Genomic DNA, 27,460 nt, shown 5'->3' on the forward strand with positions numbered 1-27,460 from the left:
CAGATCTTGTGCCAGGGGCCATGCAACAATGCATACTTAAAAAACGTGGAAAACAAATGCAGTCAGTAAGCAGACGCAGCTCATTTATACCTTAATATTCTTTATGCATGTTCACTCCACAAGTTCCAGTGGAGCCCCAAAGGTTAGTTTTTAAATGTATGCTTTCTCAGAGACAAAATATCTTTTGAATCTAGATTAAGGGTTCTGCAAATGTAAAAGTAGTATCACAGGAAAAACACACACATTTCGTAGGCAGTTTATCACTTTTTGTGCACCTGTGTAGCTGAGAAATATTACTGCTTATTTTACTCTAATACCATGCTCTACTACTAGTAAAAAAAAAAATGTGCAAAAATCACCCTCTAAATCATCTCAAAGCTGACTCTCACATAGTCTTATCCTATGACAGTGTCCCAGTTTCCAAAATCCCTTATCTTTTTCGTGTTGACACACACAGACTTTCTCTCCCTCTCCAAATTCAGAGGACAGAACATGTGATGTCCCAGACAGAAGCCTCAGCACTGCAGGCTGTCTCAAGGGAGAAAACAAAACAAAACAAACAAAAAAAAGCAGGTCAATTTCTCGACTTGGATGAAATTTAAACAGTACCTCAAACTGGAAGTTAAAGTGCTCTGGAAATGCTCCTAGTGAAAATGTATGCAGAGGATAAGACCAAAGGACCTGACCGCTTTCTTCTGGTCACTGTGTCACTCACCAGGAAAACCATCGCATGATTTCAAGAGGATAACAACTTGTATTAGAAGTTGACATACTGTATATTTATTTATAGGCTTTCTGGCTTCAGGGAAAAGAACGTCATAAATGTAAGAGGCAAAATGCAAGTAAAAAGAACTAAAATTATTTTGTAATATACAACCACTCAAACTATTATTTTTTGTAACCTGAAGTTTTTATGCATTTGGGGGTCAATGATACTGAGACTAATAACGTCTGTACTAAGAGGTTGAACTGGAATACAAGGGAGAAGAGGCTGATTCTGTGGAATCCACCACCAGCAGGTGACCACCACTGGATACCCCATTTCCTTTTAAGAGTCAGGAAAGGCAGAGGAGTTTATAGCACAATGACACTTCAGCAGCATGTGACAAGGTCAAGTACACACTGCTGGGAAAATCCTCACAACTTCCCAGTATCATGCAAATTAGAAAGATTCACCATGAGTCCCTGTTTTGTTGTTTGTTTGGTTTTAATTTGAGACAACTGGGAGACCATCCTAAGTCTTTTAGAGTAACGAATATGAAGCAAGGCTTTTTATACACAGTATTTCCGTAATCAGTTTAATGGTTTTCTTCTGCTATGCTACAAAAATATATCATACGAAATCTTTGAAGTGCTACATTTGTTTTACAATTTTTCGCAAGTATTTATTGCTCTGACCATGACTTATGCTACATGGTAATATAAAACACATTAAGATCTAACACGCAGTAGCATTCAATACTACAGGGCTTTCAAACTGTCCAAGTACAGGAAACTGTAATGAAAATATTTAAGAAACAGTGTCACTCTACTTCCATTGTAGATAATTTTCTTACAAGATGTTATGTATTGTTTAAATAAAGACTACAAGGGCTTCATCCTGCTCAGAGATGATTGATGGCTGATTTTTTTTATTTATTTATTTTTTTTAAAATGTGATGGATGGTTACTGAACCAACGTACCAGGTTCTGGTTTTCATAAATTTTTAATACCTCTACTTAATACCCTAAGATTTATTCTGGAAACAGAATGTTACTTTCAAAAGACTGAGCTTTATCCAATCATACAAATATTTTAATGGAAATGTTCTTTAATAAAATTATCCATTTGTTTTTTTTTTCATCATGTCTGCAAATGTTTGTGGAAAAACACAATTCTGAGTTTAAGTCTGAACATGGGAATTGGACACTAATGCAATACCACCGAGCTAGTATTTACTTATTTGTTGAAAAGTTTAGTTGCCTAACAATTCAACTAAACAGCTGTAATTATGTCAACAATCTGCAAATACGTAACTACAACCAGAACACTAATGCAGTAACTCAGTAAAACATAACGAGTACATGTTTTTGCTATCTGTTGAATACCTTACGTCTGACTAGTAGGTAACTCCAAAAAAATACATCATTTCTTAAATATAGCCCAGTCGGTTACTGTACAATCCTGGTATTTCCTGCACTGTTGTACGGTATTGCTGTGAAGAATTCAGAACTGGATTAACAAATCACAACTGGTACAAAAGTCCTGGCTGCGGTATGAAAAACTGCAGTGGCAGCCAAATAAAAATGTGATTTGATCAAATTGTGATACTAGATCATCATGCAAGTTTCTTTATGCAATTAATCTTTATTTTTTATTTCATAAAATAGCATTTTGTGAGGATATTAAATGGCTAAGAATGCCCTCTGTTACTCATCTTGCTTCTTAGAGGCTATTGCTGGTCCGTACAGCTGTGATTTTGTCTTCCCAGTCTCCCACTAAGTAACTCAACAGCTGAGCTGCAATTCACCATCTGGTCAAACCATGGTGTCCAAATACATAATCCTTCATTTAGATGTGTGCGTGTATATATACATAACTTCATATATATATATACACACACACACACATTTGAGTGTATATATAGATATGCATACAGATCACTAACCGCAAAACTGGACTTGGGACACAAGTGAGGTTAGATACTTGTTTCACTTCCAGATTTAATAACTTTTTAACAGTACTTTTCCTGTAGCTTAAGCTACCACTACACAAACTGCAATGCTGTACTTCTGAGAACACACTAAGATGCATCTATAATTAGCATTCATTTTCTGTTTGGGGAAGTTATGCAATAAAGTGAAATCAAAGAAATAAGCACCAGCAGGTAAAAAAAAAATATATATATATATATATATATATATATATATTTTACGTATGTATTATATGCACATATTGAAATGCATTTTAAACTTTATTTAAAAAACATCTTTTGCTTCACAGACGCCAGAAATTATTAAGCTGTTCAGAACTGGGAAGAGAAGATATGCACTGAATGCAGTCATACTGTATATCTTACCTAACCTACTATGGTTACCTACAAATAGTTTTCCAGTTTGACATCAGTGCAACCACCACACTTTTCCCTCCCCCCCCCTTTTTTTCTTTTTAGGAATAAAGAAGAGGATTGAGCAGTGTCTAAAAACACATATTTTATATTTGTTTTTCTCTAAATATCTGACCAGACAAAAGTAATATTTATCCATTTTTAAACATTCTCCATTAAAAATAAACACAAACATGAATAGCACACAGCTTGAATAGAGGATATGTCAACAGTTATAAATCACTATCATGTAAACTATCTGGCTTCACATTTACAACTTTGATATATTAGAGAATCCCTGGCACTCAGAAACTGCACAGCTGAACTCTTGCTGTGAAGTCTTCCATTGCACTTCTTAGGGGTACTTCGACATCACCCGAACGGCGTATATAGTGCCAATACCGAGCACCTGACCTGAGGCATCCCCAAAGCATCCTCCGTGAGAAGGAAGAGCTTTGGAGCTATCCAGAGAACAGAAAATGTGGCACTGACCACTCCACAGGTGGTTAAGTTGCGATACAGGAGAAAAAAGTAACTGCTGAAATATTCCTTCCTTACAAACTGAAATCGGACCTTTCACATTTTCCAGTTATTTACTGTGTCTGCTTGTGAGTCAACGAAAATTTAGCTTAAGTAAGTCTGTCTTGTCAGACAAACGTTCAAGAGTTGGCAAAATCACCCTCCATAAAAGTTACTCGTCACATTTTTCAAAGCTAATCTTTCTCAAACATTTCAGAGCGAGATTAGATTTGTCAGACAAATGTAATTTGTAACTGTTTCAAGAGTATGTGTTTAACTTTCAGCTAAGATCAATTTTAAAAATTCCTCACATCAAAGGCAAAACCTTTGGCATTTTCTAATTCCTTCCTATTCTCGTTATACTTCATATTTATCAGTTGAGCATCTGGCTTCTCATTTTGGAAGGAAACGTAGGAGGTATGGATTCTGCAGCAGACGGGATTCAAGTTTAGATTCCTTACTTACGTACCATTACTCAAACCTGGTTCACTGGCCTATAGGCCTCACAGCTCCGTGCTTCTGCTTACAACCTAGCTTGTGTTTTCCCACTTCCTTGATATGATTTCCTAGCAAGGAAAGGTTAAGGGGTAGATAGAAGTAGTCTTCAAAAACACGAAGTAGGATAAAGCCCCACTACTGAGCAATTCACAGAAATAAATCTGTATCCTGTAAACCATTATCTCAGCCTGACTCAGGAGTGCTCCAGCACTCCAATTTTGCAGAGCAGCTTGAAGATTTGGCTGCAATACCCATTTTCATGTGTGACATCTTGGCAGAGCTGAGCCCTTCAGCCCAAATCTACATGTAAATCCCGAAGTCATAGACCTAATTAATAATTCCAACATGGAAAATTGTGATAACAGCTTTAACAATCTTAAGAGAAATTAAAAGAAAGGGAGAGATGGCACTCTTCAATTAATCCTCCTCTCAAAAAACTCATTTCCTACTCCCTTTCCTCCGCAGACTGCTAACATTTTTAAAAAGAATATCTAGCTAAATTATCATGGCAGCCGTGTGTACAACTCCTATCAGAAAAAATGAGGGACAAAAGCACACATTAAAGACTAACACATTGGCTCTGAGAGGAGCAATTCACTGCAGTTAATACCTCAAGTCCAACAAAAGGCAACGGCTTCGAATGGAAAAGACAGGAAAAAAACAGGAAACAAGTTCTGCCTTAATTTAACTGTCTGCTACAACAACTTTATGCAACCCATAAATCTTGTGGCTACTGTAAATCTGCATAGTCAATTAAACATAGAACAATCTTAATGAATGTCTTTGAGGGTGAAGGACAGAAGAGGCATTCATTCATCTTTTCCCACCAGCTTCCTTAGACATGTTTTTTGTCTGCAGATCACTTCCTCTTCAGCTCTTAACACTCGAACAGTATCACAGAATTACAGTGCTAAAAACTTGTCAGGTCTATATAAGGACAATGTACTCAGCCTTTTGCTTTCTATGGCATTTCCACAGCTAATTTTTCCTTATGATAAACAGAAGAGGGAGGAAATCTGTTATCATTTTTAAGTGCACAAAGCAAATCAAAGCCACACGCTACATAAGGCTTTTATGCACAACGAGCATAAAAAGCCTAAAAGTTTTGACATGTCCAGCAAGTGCAGAAGAAACAAGCTGAAGAATAGCAACCCTTTTCAGATGTAAATATTTCAGAATTATTTATTTTGTGTGCAATGACTCAGTGCTCATAAGAAGCACAAAATCGCAGAATAGATGAGGCTGTTAAGGACCCCTGGAGGTCACCTAATCCAACCTCCCTGTTCAGAGCATGCTCAGCTAGAACAGGTTGCTCAGGACCGTGACCAGCTGCAGATGGAGCCTCTGCAACCTCTCTGGGCAACCTGTTCCCGTGTTCAACCAACCTTAAAATTCCTCAGAGCCAGAGAAACAGAAGTCAGGTTGCAGAAGGCGAGTTTCAGACTTCTGTTTTTTTCTCTTAATCGCTTCTAAAAAGCAGCTCTGTAAAATCAAGTCCCCTAATTCAAAGGAGAAGTCCAGCAGAGCAGTGACCATGCTGATTTGACACTATTTCAAGAACTAACACAAACACTATTTAAACTGGTACGTAGAGATGTTCAACAATTTTTCGCTGCCAGACAGAAAAGTGTGAAGCTATTCTAGACTTTTAGCACAGCAACATTTAAGGAAATATTCTGATACACACCGAGTTGGACTCGATGATCCTTGTGGGTCCCTTCCAACTCAGGATATCCTATTATTCTATGCTTCTACACAGGAGAACAGCGTTCCTTTACAGCATTTGAAGAAAGTGCCAATAACTTCCTGCTGATTTAAACATGTATTGTTACAGTAAGGTATAATAGAAAGCTACCTTGAAAAAATACTGAAAAAATATTACTTCAAGCCAAACAACTGGTTTGGGTTGGAGTCTTTTCTGGTCCACCTTTTGATCCCAACTTTAATACAAGCTACAATATATTACAAGTTCATAATCAGAAAAACACTACCACACTAAGGAAAAGGTTCATGCAGGGAATGTGGTGTTCATTTATTCACACTCAGGCCCTCAAAATCATATTTAAACATCCCAGTGATGTTTTCAGAACAGCTCAGCTGCATGGCAGACACCACGATACTATGCATTTACTCAGGGCATCTGTTGATGGCAACAGAGCATCTTTAAAAACAGTGCTTTGTAAAGGCTATGGGAGAATCTTCCGGAGTATGCCCTAAAACTTCCCTGGGAAATTATCATCATTTTGCAATTCAGAGGGCTTAAATACTCCTACAAATAGTTGAGGTTTATCATATTTAATCTGGGGGTGCAATGTGTTTTTTAGAGCCCACGAAGATGTTACACCAGAAACTGTGCTGCATATCCGTGCATCCTTTGTGGCCTTGCATCTTTTAGTGTAAACACAACACAGGAATCATTGACAATAATTTATTTGTTCGACTTTAAGTGCTACCTTTCGAGAGAGCTGCTGTATTTCGCCAAGCAGATGAACAACCAAAACGCCTGTTAGGTACGTACCGACTCGGTGGACCCAACCACGGGTATTCTGATGGAGGGTGCAGCACCCAGGAGCTGACCTTAACAGCTACAACTAACAATAGTGGGAAACACAGTTTCTCAAGTAGCTGAATTCCAGAGCATTCAAGGCTCACCTTAACTTGCCCCCTGAAACAAACGCTACCATAAAAACTGTCTGGGTTCATATGTAACACTTTAAAAAGCCATATTTGACAGCTATGTTGTCATAACTGTGAAATACAGACCTCCTTTACTTCAGAGCTGTGAAATATTACTTCTCTTTCCTGCTAGCTGGCAGCAGGAATTCTGCTATATCCACTATACAGTGTATATAATAAGGAACAGATGCCTGTGAATTATGATGCTGTAATTCCATCGAGGGCTTCCAGAGATGTCAAACCACAAAGGCAAAGTCTGAGAGGTTCACGAAGTTACCTGAACAGAGCAGTGGAATTACAGCCCTGTCATGCAAAAGTTACCTCCTCAGACAGTGTGTGAACCCCTGTGGTTGCCTTTTATCTTTTCTTCTTTTCCCTCATTCAGCCCCTCATCCCAACCCTCCCCCTTTTCCTCATACCTCTTCTTTCTTCGGGTGAAATTCCTCTCCCACCTGATTTTGGAATGCAAATTAGTTTTTAAAGGACCGCCCGATTTGGAGAAGTGGGCTGTTTTTCTACTTTTTCACAGTGGGTGTGAAAGCAGTGGTGAATTCAGCTAACATCTTTATAGCCTCCTAGAAAACGATGCCAATGACATTCTGAGTAATAGCAATATTTTAAAGAAAATTAACAAAAAACTCTGAATTCGTGGAACATTTTCATGTACCATTACCAAAGGCAGCTGTTAATGCTATTGCCAGTACCCCACTTTTGGCTGCACAGCTTATATATAGTCCTGCAAATGACATGTCAAGATGCCTTAGCTGACCTTCATCAGATTTAGGACCAAAGACAGCTTCCTAAGGACTTGCAGTCACCAACATGCTATCCAGGGGACTTGGGAGCTGAGATGGGGGGTACAGTGAGAGGCCCAGGTGGCAGAAAACCTGGGTGCACAACCTGAAACACCTCAGTGACTTTTGCAGAACCACCTCCTGTGTGTCTGTACCACGCTGCTCCTGCCTGCTCAGACAGCACAGGTATCTGTACCCATGGAACATTTTATTCACAAATTGGGTTTGTGAAACTGTGACCAGCCTACAGCGAAAAAAATTGGAGTTTTCAGCTTAGCAAAAAAAAAAAAAAAAACCTTACAGCCTTCTAATGCCAAGAACTCACTGAGCCTGATTCTGTGTTTTACATCTCTATAACAGTCTCCCCAAATCTCCAAACCAGGAGATTAAAGACAGAAGATTAAAGATCAGCATTTTTTAATAATAAATCTCAACAAAAGTCAATGGGTACAGCCTAATGAGCACAGGCCTATAATATCAACTTACCACTGCATTTTTATTCTAAAGAGACTGAAAATAAAAATCCCATCAACATATATGGCTTATGGTTATCATTAGGTTGATTAGTTGTTTTAATTTGAGGATTTTGGATATGATTCCCAGTTCCAGCACATAAAATTTTCCATTGAAAGCAGATTTTGGCATTCTTTGCATGAGATACAGTGGTTAGTGTTAACATGCAACCAAAAATTTTATGCAGGCAAATAAACTTACTTCCTTTTCTTTGGGCTCACTTCCAAAACACTGTTTTTAATATATGATGTACAAATGTCCCGTAACACTGCTTTATATTAAAAGCATGAGCCAGAAATGTCCTATGAGAACACTTCTTAGGTCAGTATTTTTCATTTGTTATTATTATTCATGCCTACGCACCTATGTGGAAATATAGAATCAGCTACAACATATTTAATTTCTTCAGAGGAAAATACTTTATGAACAAAATTTAGCACGTCCTACTAAATAGTGTTAGCACACTGAGGAAGATTTATTCACTTGACTCCACTTATGAACATCAGTTGCAGATAAATATTTTGACTTTCTCCTCAAAGTTTAACATGGTAAGATATATATACGATGCTGCACTTTGTGAATTTTTTCAATTAGCACATGGGCAGGGACAGTCCCAACCACACTAGTGAAGCCAGAAGCTCAGAGTATGTACAAATCAACAAAGCTAATCTCTCACACACACCGGAATATACTACACTTTAATTTCTGACAAATCCCTATTTTACTACTGGTTTAGAGACAGTCTCCCTTCTCCCGCTTCTCTTTGTGAACAAAGACAAACCTCTTACTTCTCTTCTTGGATCAAGAGTGCATCTCAGCCAGGAGAGTGACCGCAATTTGTAGATGAAACAGTATTGTATGTTCATGCTGCAAGGGACCAACTATGGTACAAGCCCCAGGAGGCTATCAAAGATTCTGAATGTACCAGAAGGTGGCTGGCTTGCACTGAAGCCCGCAGTGATTTAACTATGAGTGGCTGGCTTCAATTAGAAAATGAATACTGCAGTCACTCCTTGAGGAGTACAGCAGACATATGTTCATACTGTAACGGAGAGGCCTTTTTGCCAATGATAAATGGTACTTCAAAAAACATAAGCAATAATACAAAATTCACTCCAAAGAAAAACAAATTGAAAGTGTGGGTTTCTCCATTTATATTTTTTACATAAAAATATTTGAATTTGTGGGCAAAATATGCACCTGTTGTAACTATAGCTTAAGATAAAAATCATTGCAAGGTACTTTAAAAAACAAATGGCATTATTACTATAAGTTTCCAGGTCTCTGGAAATTTTTTTTTTTTTTTTTTTTTTTTTTTTTTTACCTGAACCACCGTAAGATGATGACGAAGGTGTTCGCCTGGAGAAGCTTTTCACGGCAAGACTCTGGCCTCGCTGCTTCCGCCTCCAAGCTGTTCGGCATTTGGAGTCTATGCTTTGCTTGATTCGATACCAGTCAGATTCTGTGATTCCAAATTTATAAAATAGATGACCTATAATTAGAGAGAAACACAAAGGGATGGAAACTAGGACAAGTCTGTATTTTCAGGAAAATGCATGGATGACACAGTCACGCACACAAGGCGAACAAAGTAAGAGAGCAGCTCTGCCTAAAGAAATACAATGACATTACAAAATATGCCATAGCTATACAGTGGTGAGATTTAAACAGCTATTCACAAAATTAAGTAATCATACATACGTACACAATTGTGTATTTAGAAGTGTCACCACTATGAAACTTCCCAATCTACACTTCTATCCAAGGAAACTGCACTTTTATATTTCAGATGAGCAACACTGAAACAGAAGGATCCAGTCCTTCTAAACCCAAACTGGATAAAGTTTTATTGATTGCTGATAGTGCCCATGATATTTATGCATAAGTCCAACGCCACATAAAGCTTCATATAAAACAAACTCTTAAAGCTCAGTGCAAGATTCATCAGAATCCAACAAAAACACAGCACAAAATTCAGATCTTCTGAAAATGATGCTACTACTCTTAAGTCATGTAAAGAGCCACATTCTGCACTTTCCAGCATTTAGTGCTAAGTTGCCAAACCGTTATGAAAAAATAATGTTGACTTGTGAGTTGAACTGCTTGAGTATTTTGAAACAAAGCTCATGCAGATCGAGCCCTGCTGCCAACTCAAACCCGGTTCATTAATGTCTGCAACCTCTGCAATCGAAGTGGAAGCCTGATTGTACAAGAAATGGAGCAAAACTACGATTTTGGGTCCAAAAAATACTCACTTCAACATCTGGACAAATGGTTTAAAATTGAGAAGGAAATATGTCGTACATTGGTAGCTTTTTCAAGGCACTCCTCGTACTGCTAGAGACTTTTACTGTTTTACTGTAAGCCTTACAGTGGTTTATGTTTTGCTTAAAGCATTTAGAGTTGAGGGCATTTGACTGTATTAGGAGAAATTTGTGATTCTCATGACTACAGAAAAAACACTCCAAAAAATTAAATCCAAATTTTTGAACTGTGAAGTAAACTGGAACTATCCAAACATTTAACAGTCTTTACAATTCCATTACTTTTAAGCTTTTCAGATTTAGATCTGCAATAAAGCAGTTAAAAATCAATCCAAAGCTGTAATATTTGTTTTTACTCAGTGTGGCTGTGCTTGAAGGACCCCTTAAGATTCTTGTATTCCTTTTTGTATCAAATGCTTTCCGTACGCTGCAAAATAAAACCATCTTTTCAATCTACTGGGTTTGCAAATTTACTCTCAAATAGGATCCTGAAATACTTAAGCGAAGCCGTTAAATGCATGCTTAAGCTGCTGTATAGTCCTTTGAACAGGATACAGGCTGTTCACGTAGGACAACAGATTTGAAGCTTAGGGCAGCAGAATGCCAGGTTTACACAAACTAAGAGCTCTGCACTTCAACCGAGCTGAGAGCCCTCAGAAGCTGAAATTCACAGGTAACTGATCTAACAGGCAAGAGGAATGCTGCATCTCTTAAGTCTTAATCATTTTTCAATCATCTATTTTCTGATGCTTTAAGTTATTTTACTAGAGATTTGTTCCAAGAGCAATTAGAACATAGAGGAGGAAAGCACTGGCATCAAAAAGCCAATTCAAAAACTCTTTTAAAAGCCCGATTCCTCACTGGCAAGTGACAGTAGGCACGTTATTTAGAGATTGCTTTACAACCCCTGCATTATGTCTCCAAAACGAGGGTGGGAGTAGGGAAGGAGGCAAACCGACTAAAATTATCATCTGCTGCTGTGCAACAGTTTCCTTTCCATGGGTGTCAGCAAAAGGAAAGCACATACTGTACTGTAAATACTGAGACCACATTTCTCCAAGTGCAATCTATTACTAATACGCACTACACAGAGAAATGGGTTTATAAATCTTTGCAGTAATGTCCAATAAAAATAGTTGTGTTTTAACTCTTTATATGATCGCAGCTGTCAGGACATACGAAGTACTTGTGGAGTCCTACATAACCACAAAGCATATGACTGCGTTATTTTGAACAAGTGTCCATATTTTATTCATAAATACATTTTAATAACTTTCATCTTGCATGCTGCTGTTAGAAAAGTGACTGAATTGACTGCAGGTCCAAGAAAACTCTCACAGTAAAGCAGCCTAGCTAGGAATTTTAACTATTACAGTGTAATAATCCACGGGATATTCCAAGATGTCACTTAATTCAAACAGAAATTAATAGCAATATAAATTATTTGGGACATGACAGTCTCGTGTGCAGTGAGCTGTTCATACTAGGAGACCCAAGGCCTGTAGGACAAGAGCTTGAGAAAGACGATGGGTGCCAGAGGTGAGACATAAAACGATCAAAAAAAATTGCTCTATAGATGGAAGACGAGAAAAGGCATTCTACTTATTGACCACAAAAGCTATGATTTCATTAACGTGGACAGAGAGACCACCACCTTCATGGAGAGACTGCAGAGGGGATAACAGATGACAAGCTAAATGGGGTAGAGTCAGATTTAGAGCCAATTTTAGACTAGAGAGAGCCAAGGCATCAGGCACAGAAGACTGTCAAAGCCAGGTGTATTTCTTTTCCCTTATTCATGAAATTCCTACTTAGCTGTTCCTGTGGTCACAGGCGTAAAACTGGTACAGACGACAGGCCTGCTGCTTGCGCAGACCTTCCCCCAGACTGCATGCTCCGTCACAGTAACTGCATGTGCAAATCAGGCATGAAAAATTAGCACTTAAATACAACGATAGTTGACATAGAGGTTAAATGAGTTTCAGATGTAGAGATCCATCTAGCCGATACTATAATCTAAAACGTTACTCTATTAACAGGTCTTTAGCAGCCACATTTCACAACAGTCCACTGATAGCTGATGGAAAATCTAATGCTATGACAGTGGAGTGTTTTTGAAGTACATACACGTTCTGGTAACAAACTTCAGCATACCATTAGAAATATGAGTTACCTACGGTAGAGATCCATCTCAAAAACATGTGCAAACAATATCTGCAATCGCAAGTGTGCTGACTTTGTTTTCTACCCATAACTGATCACATGCACGAGAGCTTTCAGCTCGGGGGCTCATTCTGAGTCTGTCAAATGCCAAAAAAGAAGTCTGAAAGGCGGGAATAAAGCAAGATACTGCCAAGGAGACTTTTAACTTGGGGCAGTCCTTATTGGAAAAGACAGCAGTGCTTCAGTGAGAAGAGATTTGACTTTTTCAGAACATTTACTAGTCAAAAGCAGCATGAAGCATCGTAATTTGTACGCAGCACAGTATCCGTGAGCCACATAACAACCCTGATAAAAACACATTAAAATACGTTCAGCAATATAATTCAGCACTTTGGCAAAAAGACAACGGTACTTGGGAAGACAGATGCACATACACAAGAGTGAAGCAAAGGATTTAGATCGCCTAAGGATGGCTGGCTGTGTTTTTAGAGATCTTTTTATTTAGGACAATGGATGGTTGCTGGTCACATCCAAAACAAAGGATGTGCTTGTTTTTAAATACTAAGTGTCCGAACCTTGCTTTCTTTGGGAACCTCTCTTCCTGAAAAAAAAGAAAGAAAAAAAAAAAAGCTTTCTCTGAAAACACACCAGAGACTTAAAATAGTTCGGTTATTTAATAGATTGCAAGAGCTTGAGCAACTTCTGTGAGCAACATAAATACCAGCAGCAGCTTGGGAGACAAAAAGGTCTGCAAGAAGAATTCACAGAGACATGGAGCATCCAAAATGCACACAGAGGAAATCACTTTGGATTGCAAGAACCAACATTTAATCTTATCGAGCAAAAGCTTAGGAGGAAAGCATGTGTGCATCACAAAAATTAAATAAATCAGCATTAAAAGTAACAGGTGCATCGTACTAAATGTAGACCCTAGATTAGAAACACAGCACTAGTTCTGGCTACGTTTTAGCTGAAGTTCATATAAAGCTAAGAGAAACAATGACACTAAGTTCTAGAATGCTCCTTGTGCACCACAAAATAAATCTTTTTGTGGTTCATAGAAAAACAAGCTGGGAAAGACAGTGAAGATGAGCTAGTGTAAACACAGAGATCACCAGCAATGGTGTTTGAAATGACTGTGCCTTCCCAAACTTTGGGGCAGCTAACGTACAAAATGTTTGTTCTCAATTTTTATTTTTTATTTTTAAGAGAAAAGAACAGGACTAATTAAGGAAAAAGTGAAAACAATGTTCCTGAGAAAGTAATCCTCTCTTTCTTAAAGGTCAAAAGTCAGGCAGCAGACAAAGCAATCCGCAGAAAACATTAACTTGTAAAGAAATTTAATTAAGAACAAATTGAGGAGGAAGAGAAGGCATTTGTAGTATCAAAACCAGACAAGAAATATTCTATCTTGACACCGCATTCAGTATCAGCCTGCTAAAAAACAAACTTCATGTCAACAGCTTGCATTTAGATATCGCCATGTCCTGCTGATTCCCATTCTCCAGGAAAACGAGATTTATTTAGAAAAATTAAAAGGTAAATCGTTCTATTCATGGACTTGGCAGAATTCCCTTTGCTGCCCTTCGTACTGAGATGGCAGAGATTCTTCCTCTTTTACTGTTACATTTTGAAAGACTCGGGAAAGTGTTACCCCTGGAGAACCTACAAAATATGTAAAATACAGACCTTTACGTTAATGTGTAATCCAAACAGACTTGGTTAACCGTTCTTTCCACTTTCAACTTCAATATTATTTTTAAAGTCTACAGAAAAAGCAAGAGGATGTCACGTTCAAAATTCAAATTCTAACGATTAAACTGATAAAAGGAATCATTTTTTTAATTGGCAAGAATAAGATGGGTATCATGAAAAATAAGGGCTTCGGATTTTGCCTGCACTTAATCATGAAAAGGGGCGATTATTTGGGGTTTTGGCTAATAAAACACATTTTTTCACATAAGGCTCATACATTTGGAGTTCTTTTTATTAAACAAATAGCGTATGACAATGAAATCTGCTATACTAAATACTTGAACAGCGGAGAAAAAATTAGGCACCTCTGAAGTTCCTTCTTGCGCCTTCGGGCTTCAGTTCCTCAAATACAATTATGGTCATGCATTGGCCATATTGAAACAATTTTAAACGAGTAATTGTTTACTCGTTTGACAGCTGGGAGGAGGCAGGGGGCTGTACGATCTCCACGGCTGGGAGGTGGCTCCCCTCTGAAACCCAAAAGTGCTTGGGGCTGGGCAAAGGGATGCAGGAGCGGAGGGCAGCAGCATCCTCGTTCGTGGAAAACTGGTCCCGCTTCACCTGGAGGATGGCAGAATTTTGGCAGCTTTTCCAGTGCCACGTGCTTGGTGACCGTCAGTCAGGTCCCCAGACGAGCCCTTTGCACACCACTGTTCTCAGCCACAGGCTAATCGACATCCCAAAAGAGATGGGGGGAGCCGGTAAAAACAGGGAGAGAGGGAGGAGGGAAAAAACAATGCAGCTACCAAACAATGCCTGTTTTCCATTTTACTCCTACAGTTCCTTTAACTATTAAATTCAAGCCTTTCAAACAGCTCTGAGTATATAGACCATCTGTGACTACAGCATGAGCCCTTTACAATACAAATTATTTCCACGGGGTACACACAAGAAGTCTCAATACAACTGAAATCCTATTCTACTACACACAGCTAAGGAAGGGTTTACTAAACCTTCGTCAGTAACCACTATAATTTAAACAGTCAAATATTGAAATATAACTGCTAGCTGCTGATGAAATCTGAACTTTTTAAAGAAAATTCCAATCGTCAGCTTTTAAGGAGAACAAATGCCGTCTTCCTAGGTGCAGAAGATATGCTTTAAGAGGATTTGGGTAAATAAGACCCCGTGAAAAGTGGGTTATTCTACCGTACGCTTCAACTAAATTATAATAATATATACACCTCAAAATTACCTGTTAATCAAATCCCTTTCCACCTGGACAACAGAAACTCAACCCTATACTAGCGATCATGGGAGGAATCTCATCTTCAGTAACTTTAGGACAAAATGTGTAACTGCTAATCTTACAACAAATACCCATAAATGTTTACCTACAGTAAGAAAATTAAATCTGTCATGGTAAGAAAGTAAGGACATTCCTAAATACCATTAAGGATATAATTTAAAGAGCAGGCATGTTCAAGGTAAACACTCCAGATGTAAAAAGTCTCAGTGAAGTCACTGGTTTGAAATGTAAGCATGTGATTATACAATTTAGGGAATAAGGACTAACATTAGGGACACCGAAATATACGGTCTTTGGAGGAGTGTATTGCTCAGCACAATTCTGCTGGCTTCCAGATGCCATCGCGATGTGGGGTTATATAAATATATATGTCAGCCCATTAAGGAACCAGATTCTAAGTATTGTATTTCCGTAGCTTTTACAAGATAACTGGAATAGAAGCGGGACTACAATACAAAGCTCTGTAGGCTGAACTGACATCAGCCTAACAGCGTCCCCTTCCCACTCCCCAAAACCACAGTAACACAGGTCTTACAATTACCAATACCCCAAACAGTATCGGACCAACTGCCTCAAGCAATGGGATCCAGTGCCTTTTAGGATAAATATATTTTATTTATATATATATATATTATTTATATATATTTATATATATATATATATATATAATATTTCTAGTATAAGTGGAAGCAGCATGTTTTAGTTATTTCAGGAAAACTAACAACTTATGAGTTTTTGATAATAAAAAATGAGCTTTTCTCATCTCAGCTGCTAAAACAAAGCCAAGTTCAAATTAAATATCTGGCAGGTAGGAATACATTCTGGGATCAAAAGGGTGCATTTTAATGTACCACCATTAGAGAAAGAGAGAGGAATTGTTAAATTACAATCAGCAACTATTTATAAAACACTACCTACAGTGTTTAGACAATCTACTGATTACAATTCTGTGCAACTAGGACACTAAACCATTTGGAAGAACAGGCAAGAAAGTTTTCAGAAGTAGTGTCAAATTAGTCTATCACATTTGAAGAAACATTTCAGAAATCAACTTGTTTAAATAACTACCAAACAGTGTAAGAAGTGTTTGTACATAGAGGCTGGTGTCTCAAATAACAGATTAAAGTGAAAGTGGACCGTTCACTGCCTCGATCATTATAACTTTTCTCCATCAATCTGGAGCTGCAGATGTGACGACTTGTTGGATGCAGACAGAGCTGAAACCACATTTAATTTTTGCATTTCTCTCAAGGATACCAGATCAAAGGCCTTCTGCAGACAAGAGACCTTTTGCAAGTGCTTGCTACAGGTCTTTCTGCTTCAGTAAAATACATGGTCTTCAACATACAGATAGGTAGTTTTTGTTTGCTTTTTTTAGGTGGTTTTTGTTTGCTTTTTTATTTAATCAGTACAACCCAAAAGGCGTGAGATTTCGTTCTCTGTTCTTACTCTGTAAAAATGCAGATAAAATATTTTAAGAAAACTTAGAGCATTTTGAAACCTGAATCTTACATGAAAAAAGGAAGTACCTTCTTGACGCTAACGTGCAGCTCTGGCTCATAATTCAATGCACTGTGTTCCTCAAAAGAACTAATAACTAATATAAGCCTGAATGTTACCTACTAACATCTAATTATCAAAATAGTTAACAGTTAATTTTAATTTATTAAAAGTTAATTTATCAGAATATTTCATTAATATTTGTTTAGAATATTTAGCTGAGTACTTTTTTTTAATGAATTTCAGAATCAGTGGAAACATGAAATTAAAAATTGTTTTGAATGCCCTTTGTTTAACAAATTGAAAAGAACCATCCAGGTCTGTATTCCCTATCAGAAGTTTCAAGAACAAAAATACCTATTTTTTAAGCATCTAACATCTCCAAATTCCACCAATTCCTTTTCTAAAACGGAAGAGGTCCTACAATCGGACACCTTTCACCTTCCTGCAAAACCAACCAGTCTATTTCTATTTATTTTACCAATTGCAGAACCTGTTTTATTTTGACTCTTCAAAATAAGCCTCTTTGCCATAAGCATGGGAATAATGCCATCTAGTGGAGCATCAAACTTACCACTCTGGCAAGAGACAGCAGCGTTTTTATCCATGCCTGTGTATGTTTGCTCAATCCCTGATTCCCCTGCAGCCTGCGCCAAGTGCTACAAAAGGTTAGCAGGACTGCAGAACCAGAGATCTGCTGTGAAATGGAAGGGAGGGAATTAATCACTGCAGGAACCGAGCATTTTTGATGTTCCTGGTTGCACACTTCTATTGAAGCGATTTCCATGCGGTGTGTTACAGTGGTGGCCATAAGGCATTCCCATAGGGATTTTTTGATTACGTTTCTCTGATGGTGACAGAATATTAACAGCTGTATTGATGCAACCATTTAATAACTAGTGCAATTATCAAGAATATGAAGTGCTTATAACTCCATAAACGAATTAACAAACTCCATAAGAAAAAGAAAATAATTCTAGACCAAATCAGAGGGTCTATACTCTGAGAATAGAACAATCTTTGTTATCTACTACAGACTTGCTACAGCTCACAAGTTGCATAGAAGGTACTCCAGTGTGATAATAGATAAATGACATTCACTTCTATTTTTTTCTCATTTTTAAAAGAAAACACATTTCTTGCTCTGAAAAAGATTTTGCAAATCCAAAGACAGAGCAAATAAACAAAATACCTTGAAAAAGACAGAAGATCTATGTTTCATTTCCTCCCAAAATATATATATTCATGCAACATTTGGGTCCCAGTATGAAACTGAAATCGCATACTTCATATATCTATAGCTGTACAGCTAAAAATTGCAATGGCAGCATTCCATATAGACTACACAAGCATTTTCATCTGAAATGGCTTTTCATAAAGATTAGGACCTTGAAGACGCCAACACTTGTTCAATTACCCTGCCACTAACAATCTCCTTCCAAATAAAAAGCCTGACGATGACTATTACCTTCCTTCCGCATGTTAAAAATGCACATATGGGATACTGTGCTTTTGAGAGTTCAAAAGAATTTACCTTCTAGTTTTGCACGTTCCAAATCTCAGAGCATTCATTTATGATCAGACGGAGCAAGCAAAGATCTTACTTTTTCTTTTACTCGCTCTTGGGGAGAACCACTCCTGTAGGGTTTATCAGCCACCATTTGGGTTTGGAACGGAACGCACCCAGGTAAATGATGTGTTTATTGCCAAGGGATCAACTTACTGCTTGAAATCAAGGCTGATGCTGAAAACAAATGGAATCACCCAATTTGAAGTAATAATGCTTCATCGAAATAAATGTTTCTGATGTTGAGGAGCCACTGCCAACAATCACACGTCGGGTCATTTTTGATATCCACACAAAGTTAAGGAGAAATTTATTAAACAGCTGTTTATCTTTTACACAGCAGCACAGTATAGTCTGAGAGAACCCACGGCAAAACCAAGGGAAAAAGGAGGGTTGTTGCTTTAAAATCCCCCTTCCCGAGACATCCCGTTACATAAGCCCTCTCCGCAGTGCCTCAGGATCCCATCTGGATGGCAAACGCCACCACACGTGCCGCAAGAAAAACTCACTTATGAATCAACAACGAAATTTCTCCCCTTCCGAAGGAGCTTGTGGGTTTGGAAAGGCCTGGCACCACAGAAACCTGAACGCTGCGGGAATTTATTTACATTTTACTTGCAGTCGGCTTGAGGCATCTCCCCACTTCACTTTTTAACCCTTATGAAATGAAGAAAAGAGAGTTCAAGGCAGGAAAGGAAAAGCTATGCAACCTTCTGGCATTCCGTTTACGAGCCTTTGTGAAATCACGCTCTCCTTGAACGCGGGCAATGAGCTTTCCAGACGAATGTACATTATTCTTGCACTGATCAATCTGCGTTTGGTGGCTGAGCTGCTTTTCCTCTCAAAATGTCAGGGATCAAATACTTTCTTAGACTCTTCGCATCTTCTAAAACCACACCATAAAAGTTCACTTTTGTCATTTATAGGCCTTCAATAGTAAAGAAACTATTTCTTGTCTGGAGCTCACTGAAAGTTCATTAGGGTATTTTATTTATGCGGAGACTGAGCCCAAGTGGTAGCGGGTAACCAACAGCCTCCAGTACAGGCAGGGAGAATAAAGAAACTCCGCATCCTTCTGAATCAGACCCGAAGGGACACCACCACTGCACGCTGCCGAACTGTCCTGCAGACAGTTGTAACCATGGAGGAGTTCCAGTGTGGAGAAATTAGTCCAAAGCTAACAGTGATTAGTACAACTGCGATGTGAAGACTCTTCCTTTTCACTTGTAGCTTCATAGCTGGGATGGATCCACAGTGGTGGTAAGGAAGATCCCTGGACATCACACTCGATGCTAACTACAAATGGTCCAACACCGTTTGCTGACATCAGGGTTTGAGGATTTTTATTATGAATCTATAACGCCTTTTGAATTCCACATAAACTCCCTTGATTTTCATTAGGAAAAGCACAGCTCTCATTTGACTAAATTACCATATTTATAGGGGAACTTTCACATTGGGCACATCTTTCTTACTAATTACACAGTTTGGCTCTTTTTACAGTACACCCTCCTGAATCAAGATTTAAAATGACTGAGGAAAGTTTTTATGTTCATAGACTGATCTGAATGTTTTTAGCTGCCTCTCAAGAAGTAAGGAGCAGGGCACTTCAGCACGTACTTTAAATGAGTCTGGCCAAAGTGGAAAAGCATTGACAGGATGGAACAATCATGCTTCGGCCATAAAGAGATGGTCCAAGTGACCTAATGTTAGTTTTCTTCTTTCTCTAGAGCCTATGAACTCACAAATGCTTGACAGCACATCACACACAATCAAGTTCTATGCAGTCACAGTTGCAACTGACAGACTAAGCAGCTGCTTACGTTCAAGAATGGAAAATTAAATTCATTGCTTTTATAATGCAAGAACAACAAGACAAGTGTGAGAGGGAGAGAGAAAACACCCTGCCAACAATTTATTTCTTTTTCCCCAAAATTGCCACCTTTACTTAAGTTTATTAAAAAGTAACTGGCCAGGAAAGTAATCGAAATCTACATAAGTACCCAGGAAAGAAGAAAACAACAGCCAGCATTAAATTATAGTGCTTACATAAAGTCAGTAAGCAAGTACCAGCATTGATGCCATTTATGAGAACTGCGGTGCCGAGATAAACTCAATGGGTTCTCATATTATCTTCTTGCCTAGCCTCAAACGAGGTTATCACTTCCCTCCATGTGGCAGCATTTAATTGATTCACAAAGCAGCAGCTATTTGGAACTGAAGCCAGACTTTTGCAGCTCTCAGGAAGACAATGCGTTTGCAAAAAGCGGCACTGCTGCATCAAGGCCTATCCTAAGGGTCCTGTACAAAAAATAATGCTTTTTGGATATAAGAAAAGCATAACAGAACTGTTTTCTTTCACTTCTTCTCATTTAAAGATGTGCTGAACTCTCATACTCTGCTTCTTGCTCTCTGCTTGAGGTATGAGGTAGTTCAACACCTCTGCAAACTCCTCCTCCTCTCTTCCTAAGTTCTCACCATAACACAGCCACCACTATCACGCAATTCAGAATGAGCCATAAGACAGCCTTTCCAAAATGTCAGATGGATACTGTCCACTTGGTGAGGATCAGAGTAGAGGTTTTGAATAGTGCTTAGCTCAGGAGAACCATGCTTCAGCTTCCCCATTTGCCACAGGCATGATGCTGCAGATTTGGGCAAATCCTTGTTTGCATATATTCAACCCTTTGAACTGTAAAATGAAGTTTGTCCTACCTCTAAGCCATGATCTGGCAGTTGAGAAATGCACTATAGCATCTAATAACACCACAGTCCTCAAAGGAACAGGCTGAAGCGAATTTATATTTCCAGACTGCTGCAGTCCACGGTATTTATTACTAGGAGAAGAAAATGTTGGCAAAAGGTATTTCCAGGGACCACAGGATTAGCTCATCCATGTGGATACAAACCACACAACTTCTCTTCAGAATACTATAACTTGGAAGATTAATGTGCTATATAATGAAGAAACAGAGGCATGGGGTTAAACAGAAAACATCAGCAATCCTCAGCAAATTACTAGCTTGAGTACTACCACTAACCCATTCCTCTTACCCCCAATCTCCAGGGAATTCAGAGCATGACGGATTCTTGAGTTAGCTGCTCTGTCAAAGGAGATCGATTGAAAGTACAATTAGCTATGTAGTCACAACCATCCAAGTTAAAAAAAAAAAAACATCAGTTTCTAGTGCTGATAAAATATTATAGATAGGACAAAACGCCAATTTTTTAAAAGTTTGAAATTTTCTTGAAGTTCTCCAGCTGCCTCCTGACGGAGTCCAAGATCGAGCGGTTGTCAACGACTGCTGATAACCAAGGCTTGTGGCTATCTCTGTCGCAGCAACACACAACAGCATTTTAAGCCACTGTATATATGCTATATATTCTGGCAGGTAGCAACTAGTACAATATTCAGAAGTCAGACACATGTGAAGCCAGAATTATAAACATGTAATCAAAGGAAGACAGAGGGCAAAACAAGTATATAGAGATTACGAAGGACTAAAGGGGGGATAAAAGAATGGGCATAATTTAGAAAAAATACAGCAATGCAAAAGGCATTTTTTAAGTGGAAAAAAATTTAAAAAAGAAAATACTAAAGACATTCTGTATTTATAGTATACACTTTCAGTAACTGCAATGTTTATTTATATAAAACATTCAATATAATGACAGAAGTCTGCAGTATCTCATAAAACAGATCAACTGGTGAGAAATATTAGAGCTAACAGCTTGTCTTTGAGTTGCAATTTATTACCTTTCCTCCAATACTTAAAAGCATGAAGATGCTTATAGAAGATGGAACAGAAGTGTGGTATATTGTTCTTTACCCTGCACTGTTATTAAGATCAAAATCTTCATTAAAGCAAATGAGAAGCTGAAACAGTAGTGAATTACTGCAATCAGAGGATTTTTACGTGACAAGTTACAAGTTGCTTAAACTGACCCAACGTGCATTATGTTTGGGTTATGTGCATGGATATATATATATATATATATATATATATATATATAAAAATATACATACGCTGATTTAAGCGGCATACTCCACACAATCAAGCAGGACTCAAATGTGTTTCCTATTAAACAAATGTGGGTGGTCTGCCTCTCCATCTTAAGCAGTATTGTGTCAATGAATTTCGTAAAGCAACATAGTGCTTAACTCTATTTGAACAGCTTTCTGAAGAGGACGGAGCTGTATTTCATTCTTCTGTCAAAGTGTATTAACATCTCTTTCAGTTAGTGAAATAGAAAATGGTACCGTCTTTACTGGAAGCAATATTACAACACAACAGAAATAACAAGCTTCCGTTTAGCAATTTCTTTATATTCTATGATTTTAAATGTATTTGAAAAAATTAAAGTCATGTGCCACATGAAACAGAATATGCATCATTTACTTTGTAATTAAAAATGAGACTTTGTCATGAGATGTTTTCAGATAATACTTTTGTCCTATGCTATTTCAATAACAGGGGTTTATTCTGGATGAAATAAATGTTAACTCATGAACTGAAGTCTGCAAAATTCACTCTACAAAGCAGTCCTGGAAGCAGACAGGAAAACTCAGCAGAATAGTACTAACTTGGCTATAACACTCCTCATACATCTTTCCGTCCTTTACCACAGTGCCCTCTCCTTTGTGGGTATGAGTCTTTTTTTTTTTTTCCTTCCATTTAAAAAAAAAGATCATGTCCCTAACATGAGAGTTATTTCAATATGTATAAATAGTTCCCTGAGCAACAGAGAGTATGGAGCCAACAGAGGATCTCTGGTGCCCAATAACACAATGGAACCATGGGCACAGCTTTCCTTAACATGATTGCTGAATGTATCTCTCTTTCCTCCACCCAATCACTCATTTTGCATTTAATTTCTAGATACCGAGCTTCTCTCCTCTTGTCGAATTTGGCCAAAACTGACAAATATGTTAAAATGATGAGGGAGAGTCTGCAAAATAAATAAATGCAGATGCAAGAGGCCCTTCACAGAATGATGCGCTAACAGCAAAGTTACACAGGGAATAACTAATATTTTCTTTTCATTTATTATTTATATTTTAAAAATAACGACTAGTGATAGTTTGGGTTTTTTTTCAAACTCATCTGTGGAGATTGCTATAAAATCTCAAAAGGGCTAAATCTGTATTTTCTCCTACACAATGAAAATTAAAACTGCTGATGTTCTTATATTTCACCAGAAAATGTCTATATTTTTAGTAAGGCTGAAATAATGAGCTACTTAATGACATATAGTGTGTTTAAGTCATTTTGGTTTCTTGCTTAAAATCTTTCAATACCACTACCACCCCACAAGCAAATTTATACCACAAATGAAAACTTCTACTTCAAAAGATAAACTTTCATCTCTGCTGCGGTAAACCCTACGCAGTACATCAAGGATTTTTCATAAACATACATCTCTTCATTCTCTTAGCTTGTGCATATTATTCAAAATATTTCTATTAAATATAGATTTGGTTGGTGTTTTCGTTCTAGAAAAAGAACAAATACCTTTCCACTGACAAACTTAAAGAAACCTGAAACAAAAGAAAAAAAATCCTTTACATTGGTTTGTGCTTTGCTAGCTATGATTGGCAAAGGCAAGGCTGATGACATTAGATTTTCATTTCAGCTTATAATAAATTGCTACTTTGATGCAACTAAGTTAAATTTATTTAACTTTAAAATAATGCAAAGTATGACTGCTCAGTGCAAAAGGAAACCCCATTGTTAGGATAACAACATAATTTAGTTCCCATTCTAGTGCTGCACTTGGGTTTTGGTACAATTTATGGGAGAACGATCACCAGTAAAAACCAGATGGTCTGGGGACCGATAAAGCAAAGCGGACACAACATGGCAGGGCTCCTCTCACTACCTGTCTGACAAATGTTAAGGATGAAATCGTGGCACAGCTGAACTCAACCGGAGTTCTGCCACTGAACTGACCACGGCCAGAACCTCATCCTTGAGGGTTACGAGGCATCCGTACGCTCACTTGCATGGCAGCAAATTCCTACCAAGGCTTCTGCAACCAAGTGTCATTTTAACTGAATTACTCGGAGTGATAACATAACACACATACATTACTACAGCCTGGTCTTCTGCTGCAGGTATGTAAAGACAAAAACTGGCCTAATGCAACAAACTGCATTGCTTACTGCCCGTTAGTTTCCCCGAGACAGTCAGCAAACCACCAGAAATGAAAACAGGGCAATAGGACTCTACTTCTTCAGCTCAGTTCAGCGTAAAGAAAGCAGAGCAGTAGCATCATCAAATATTCTTCCATGTAACTATCAAACACACTGCCCTAACAGAAGCATAAAAACAAAGCATCAGATTCTTCAAACACCAATCAAAATAAGCTCTCTGGCTATGTTCTTAAGCCTTAATTGGCATTTCAAATTGGCAATTGCATACAAAACACTTCAGTATAACAAATTATTCCCTCTCTACTAATCCATTGGTGACCTACATAAGATGTGACTGTAAAGAACAAGATTTACTGGCATAATCTAGTTCAAGTAGTAATGTTGGTCATTTTTAGACACTCTCAATTCTACGCTAACATTTCCAGTTCTGTTTCCTCTACGCAGCACGCATAATAAAGGTATCACACGGGCTGAAGATTTGTGTCAGATACTTGGATGTCTGAGAGGCCTTCGCCTACCTCCTTTGGTGTGAAATATTTACACCACAGCACAGGGAAGAGACTTGGCTGTCCTCATTAATGTATTCACTGAGTAATCCCCTACTAGAAACCACCGTATCAGAGCGAGATGCATACATCCAGATTCTTCTTCACTCCTCACTAGGGGCTATGCCTACTATATTCTATATGCAAAACACATTTAATTCCTTTCAAATTGCCAAGAATTGCATCTGCAATATAAGTAATATCTGTTCATTACTGCATAATAGCTTTAATAAGCAAAAAACTCAAGCACACTGGAACTACATTAGCACTGTGTGCAATCAATATGCACTATCAATTAGCACTGTGTGCTAACGTTGTTATGAATCCGCAGGACTATGATACTTAATCTCTCCTTTAGAAGAGACTGCAAATTTCCTCCATCTCAATGTCAGCAAGTCTTCTGAAATAATACACAAATTAAAGAAACTGAGATGCAGGACCATATTATTTGGAATACTTTAGCAATATTTAAAAATAATATAATTGTTTTTGTTTGTTTGTTTTTCTTTTAAGACCTGTTCCACTTTAGCCAAAGCAATATTTGTCAGCTAGATTATTTGCTACACTTGGTGTGCTTGCAGCTGGTAGTTGCAAATAAATCTGAATTCAGATTTCAAGATCGAGGAATTTCTGGCCCACAACAAGCTAAAATAAAGCAGTCCATTAGGACTCCTCATAAATAAAAGCTAAAAAACATCTGTTTGGCAACAGCAACAACAATACATATCCCATTCTCACAAATCGTAGGATAACTGCAAGTAGCCAACAGTTTGTCTTACCTATGCAGAATAAACTCAGAAGTTTCAGTATTATACTCACAGCGAATTCCGTAAATCATGAGAGGATCAAGCTGCTTCTTCCCATGCTTCCCTGGCCCGAAAGGTTGGAGATGGCCTGAATTTCCGATGGAAGAGATAATCAAGCAACGTCAGTGCCATCTTCTCGGCTGTGCGGCAGTTCGTGCTGATGTGCAGCATGTCAGCAGGGGTGATGGGGCAACGGACCCGCATCTCAGGATTGTTTTCATCTCCGAGCCATGTCCCGTTGGGGTAATCCTCTAGAACAGAGATTGTGGAAATTCTAATTGTGGCACAGAATGAAACAGTCAAGTTCAAGTTACAGTCAACATTTCTTAATTTATCATGAGCTCTTTCAATTTTCTTCGTAGTCACCACAAGCTTCTTTCAAATCTACAATGACTGATAGGCTCACAAGATTAGCTGTGAGTAAAAAGTTATTCTTAAATCCACATCAACAGTGACCAAAAGCAATTGCCATTAACATTCTGGCCTACAGAAAGAACTGGTGCAATTAGTCCCAATGTCTAACTCACTCTCAGGTATCTTTTTAAAGTGTCTGATATTAGAAGCTAACAGCTAAAGAGCACATTGTATTCACAATGTTCTCATTCTTTAACAAGTTAGTCATCTCCTAAACCCGAAGATTACCGTAACCCCATAACATTCTCAAAGTATAGCTAATTTCAACAAGCTAGCAGCTTTTGAACCACATTTCTCCCCAAAAGCATCAGATAGAAGTCAGATTAACCGAGATTATAAATTTAAGAAGTTACAATCAATGGCGAGCAGTAATTTTTTTGATCACTTACAAAAAGAGTATTTTAAGCAAAAGCAATCATTCAAAACGTAGCCAGAGATCCCAATCACGATTTTGTTTTTCATTTAAATTTACTGGCCAGTAGTCTATATTATTTCCAAAACACACAACTTACCATGGAACAGTCCCAGCATAAAGATAATGAATCAATCACTAGTCATCTCCCAAGTGCATTTTTCCTTCTAGTCAACGATGAGATCATTAGCAGCACAATATATTTAATTTTTACTCACTGCCAGAACTACACTTCTCTCTGGGTGTACACACATACACACTTATCTATATATATCTCTCCAGAAGATTTTTGAGTTTGCCCCAGTGACTCAGTTTGGGGCGGGGGGGAATCTATTTATTTTTAGAGAAATAAACTTTTATTAATCTTTGGTGGTAATGCCAAAAGTCAGTGGATTCAAGACTAACCAGGAACTAGAATAGAGCTCATAAAGATAATCCATCACTAATGGAGTGCAGAATGCAACACACAACATAGAATGATACGCTTATTCCAAATAAAAACAGAATTTCCAGTACAAATCTTGACACTGCTAATAGGAACTGGG

General features: G+C 38.0%; 1 protein-coding gene across 1 annotated transcript in view; it reads right to left on the reverse strand.

Moving 5' to 3' along the window:
* Nucleotides 1-27,460, reverse strand: part of LOC121076880 (BTG3 associated nuclear protein) — a 147,190-nt gene that overhangs the window by 72,848 nt on the left and 46,882 nt on the right. Inside the window, 4 exon segments of the mRNA XM_040571514.1 lie at nt 9,411-9,578; nt 26,103-26,156; nt 26,159-26,188; nt 26,191-26,340. Coding sequence (XP_040427448.1) covers nt 9,411-9,578; nt 26,103-26,156; nt 26,159-26,188; nt 26,191-26,340 — 402 coding nt within the window.

The sequence above is a fragment of the Cygnus olor genome, chromosome 12, assembly GCF_009769625.2.
Source record: "Cygnus olor isolate bCygOlo1 chromosome 12, bCygOlo1.pri.v2, whole genome shotgun sequence".
NCBI lineage: Eukaryota > Metazoa > Chordata > Aves > Anseriformes > Anatidae > Cygnus > Cygnus olor.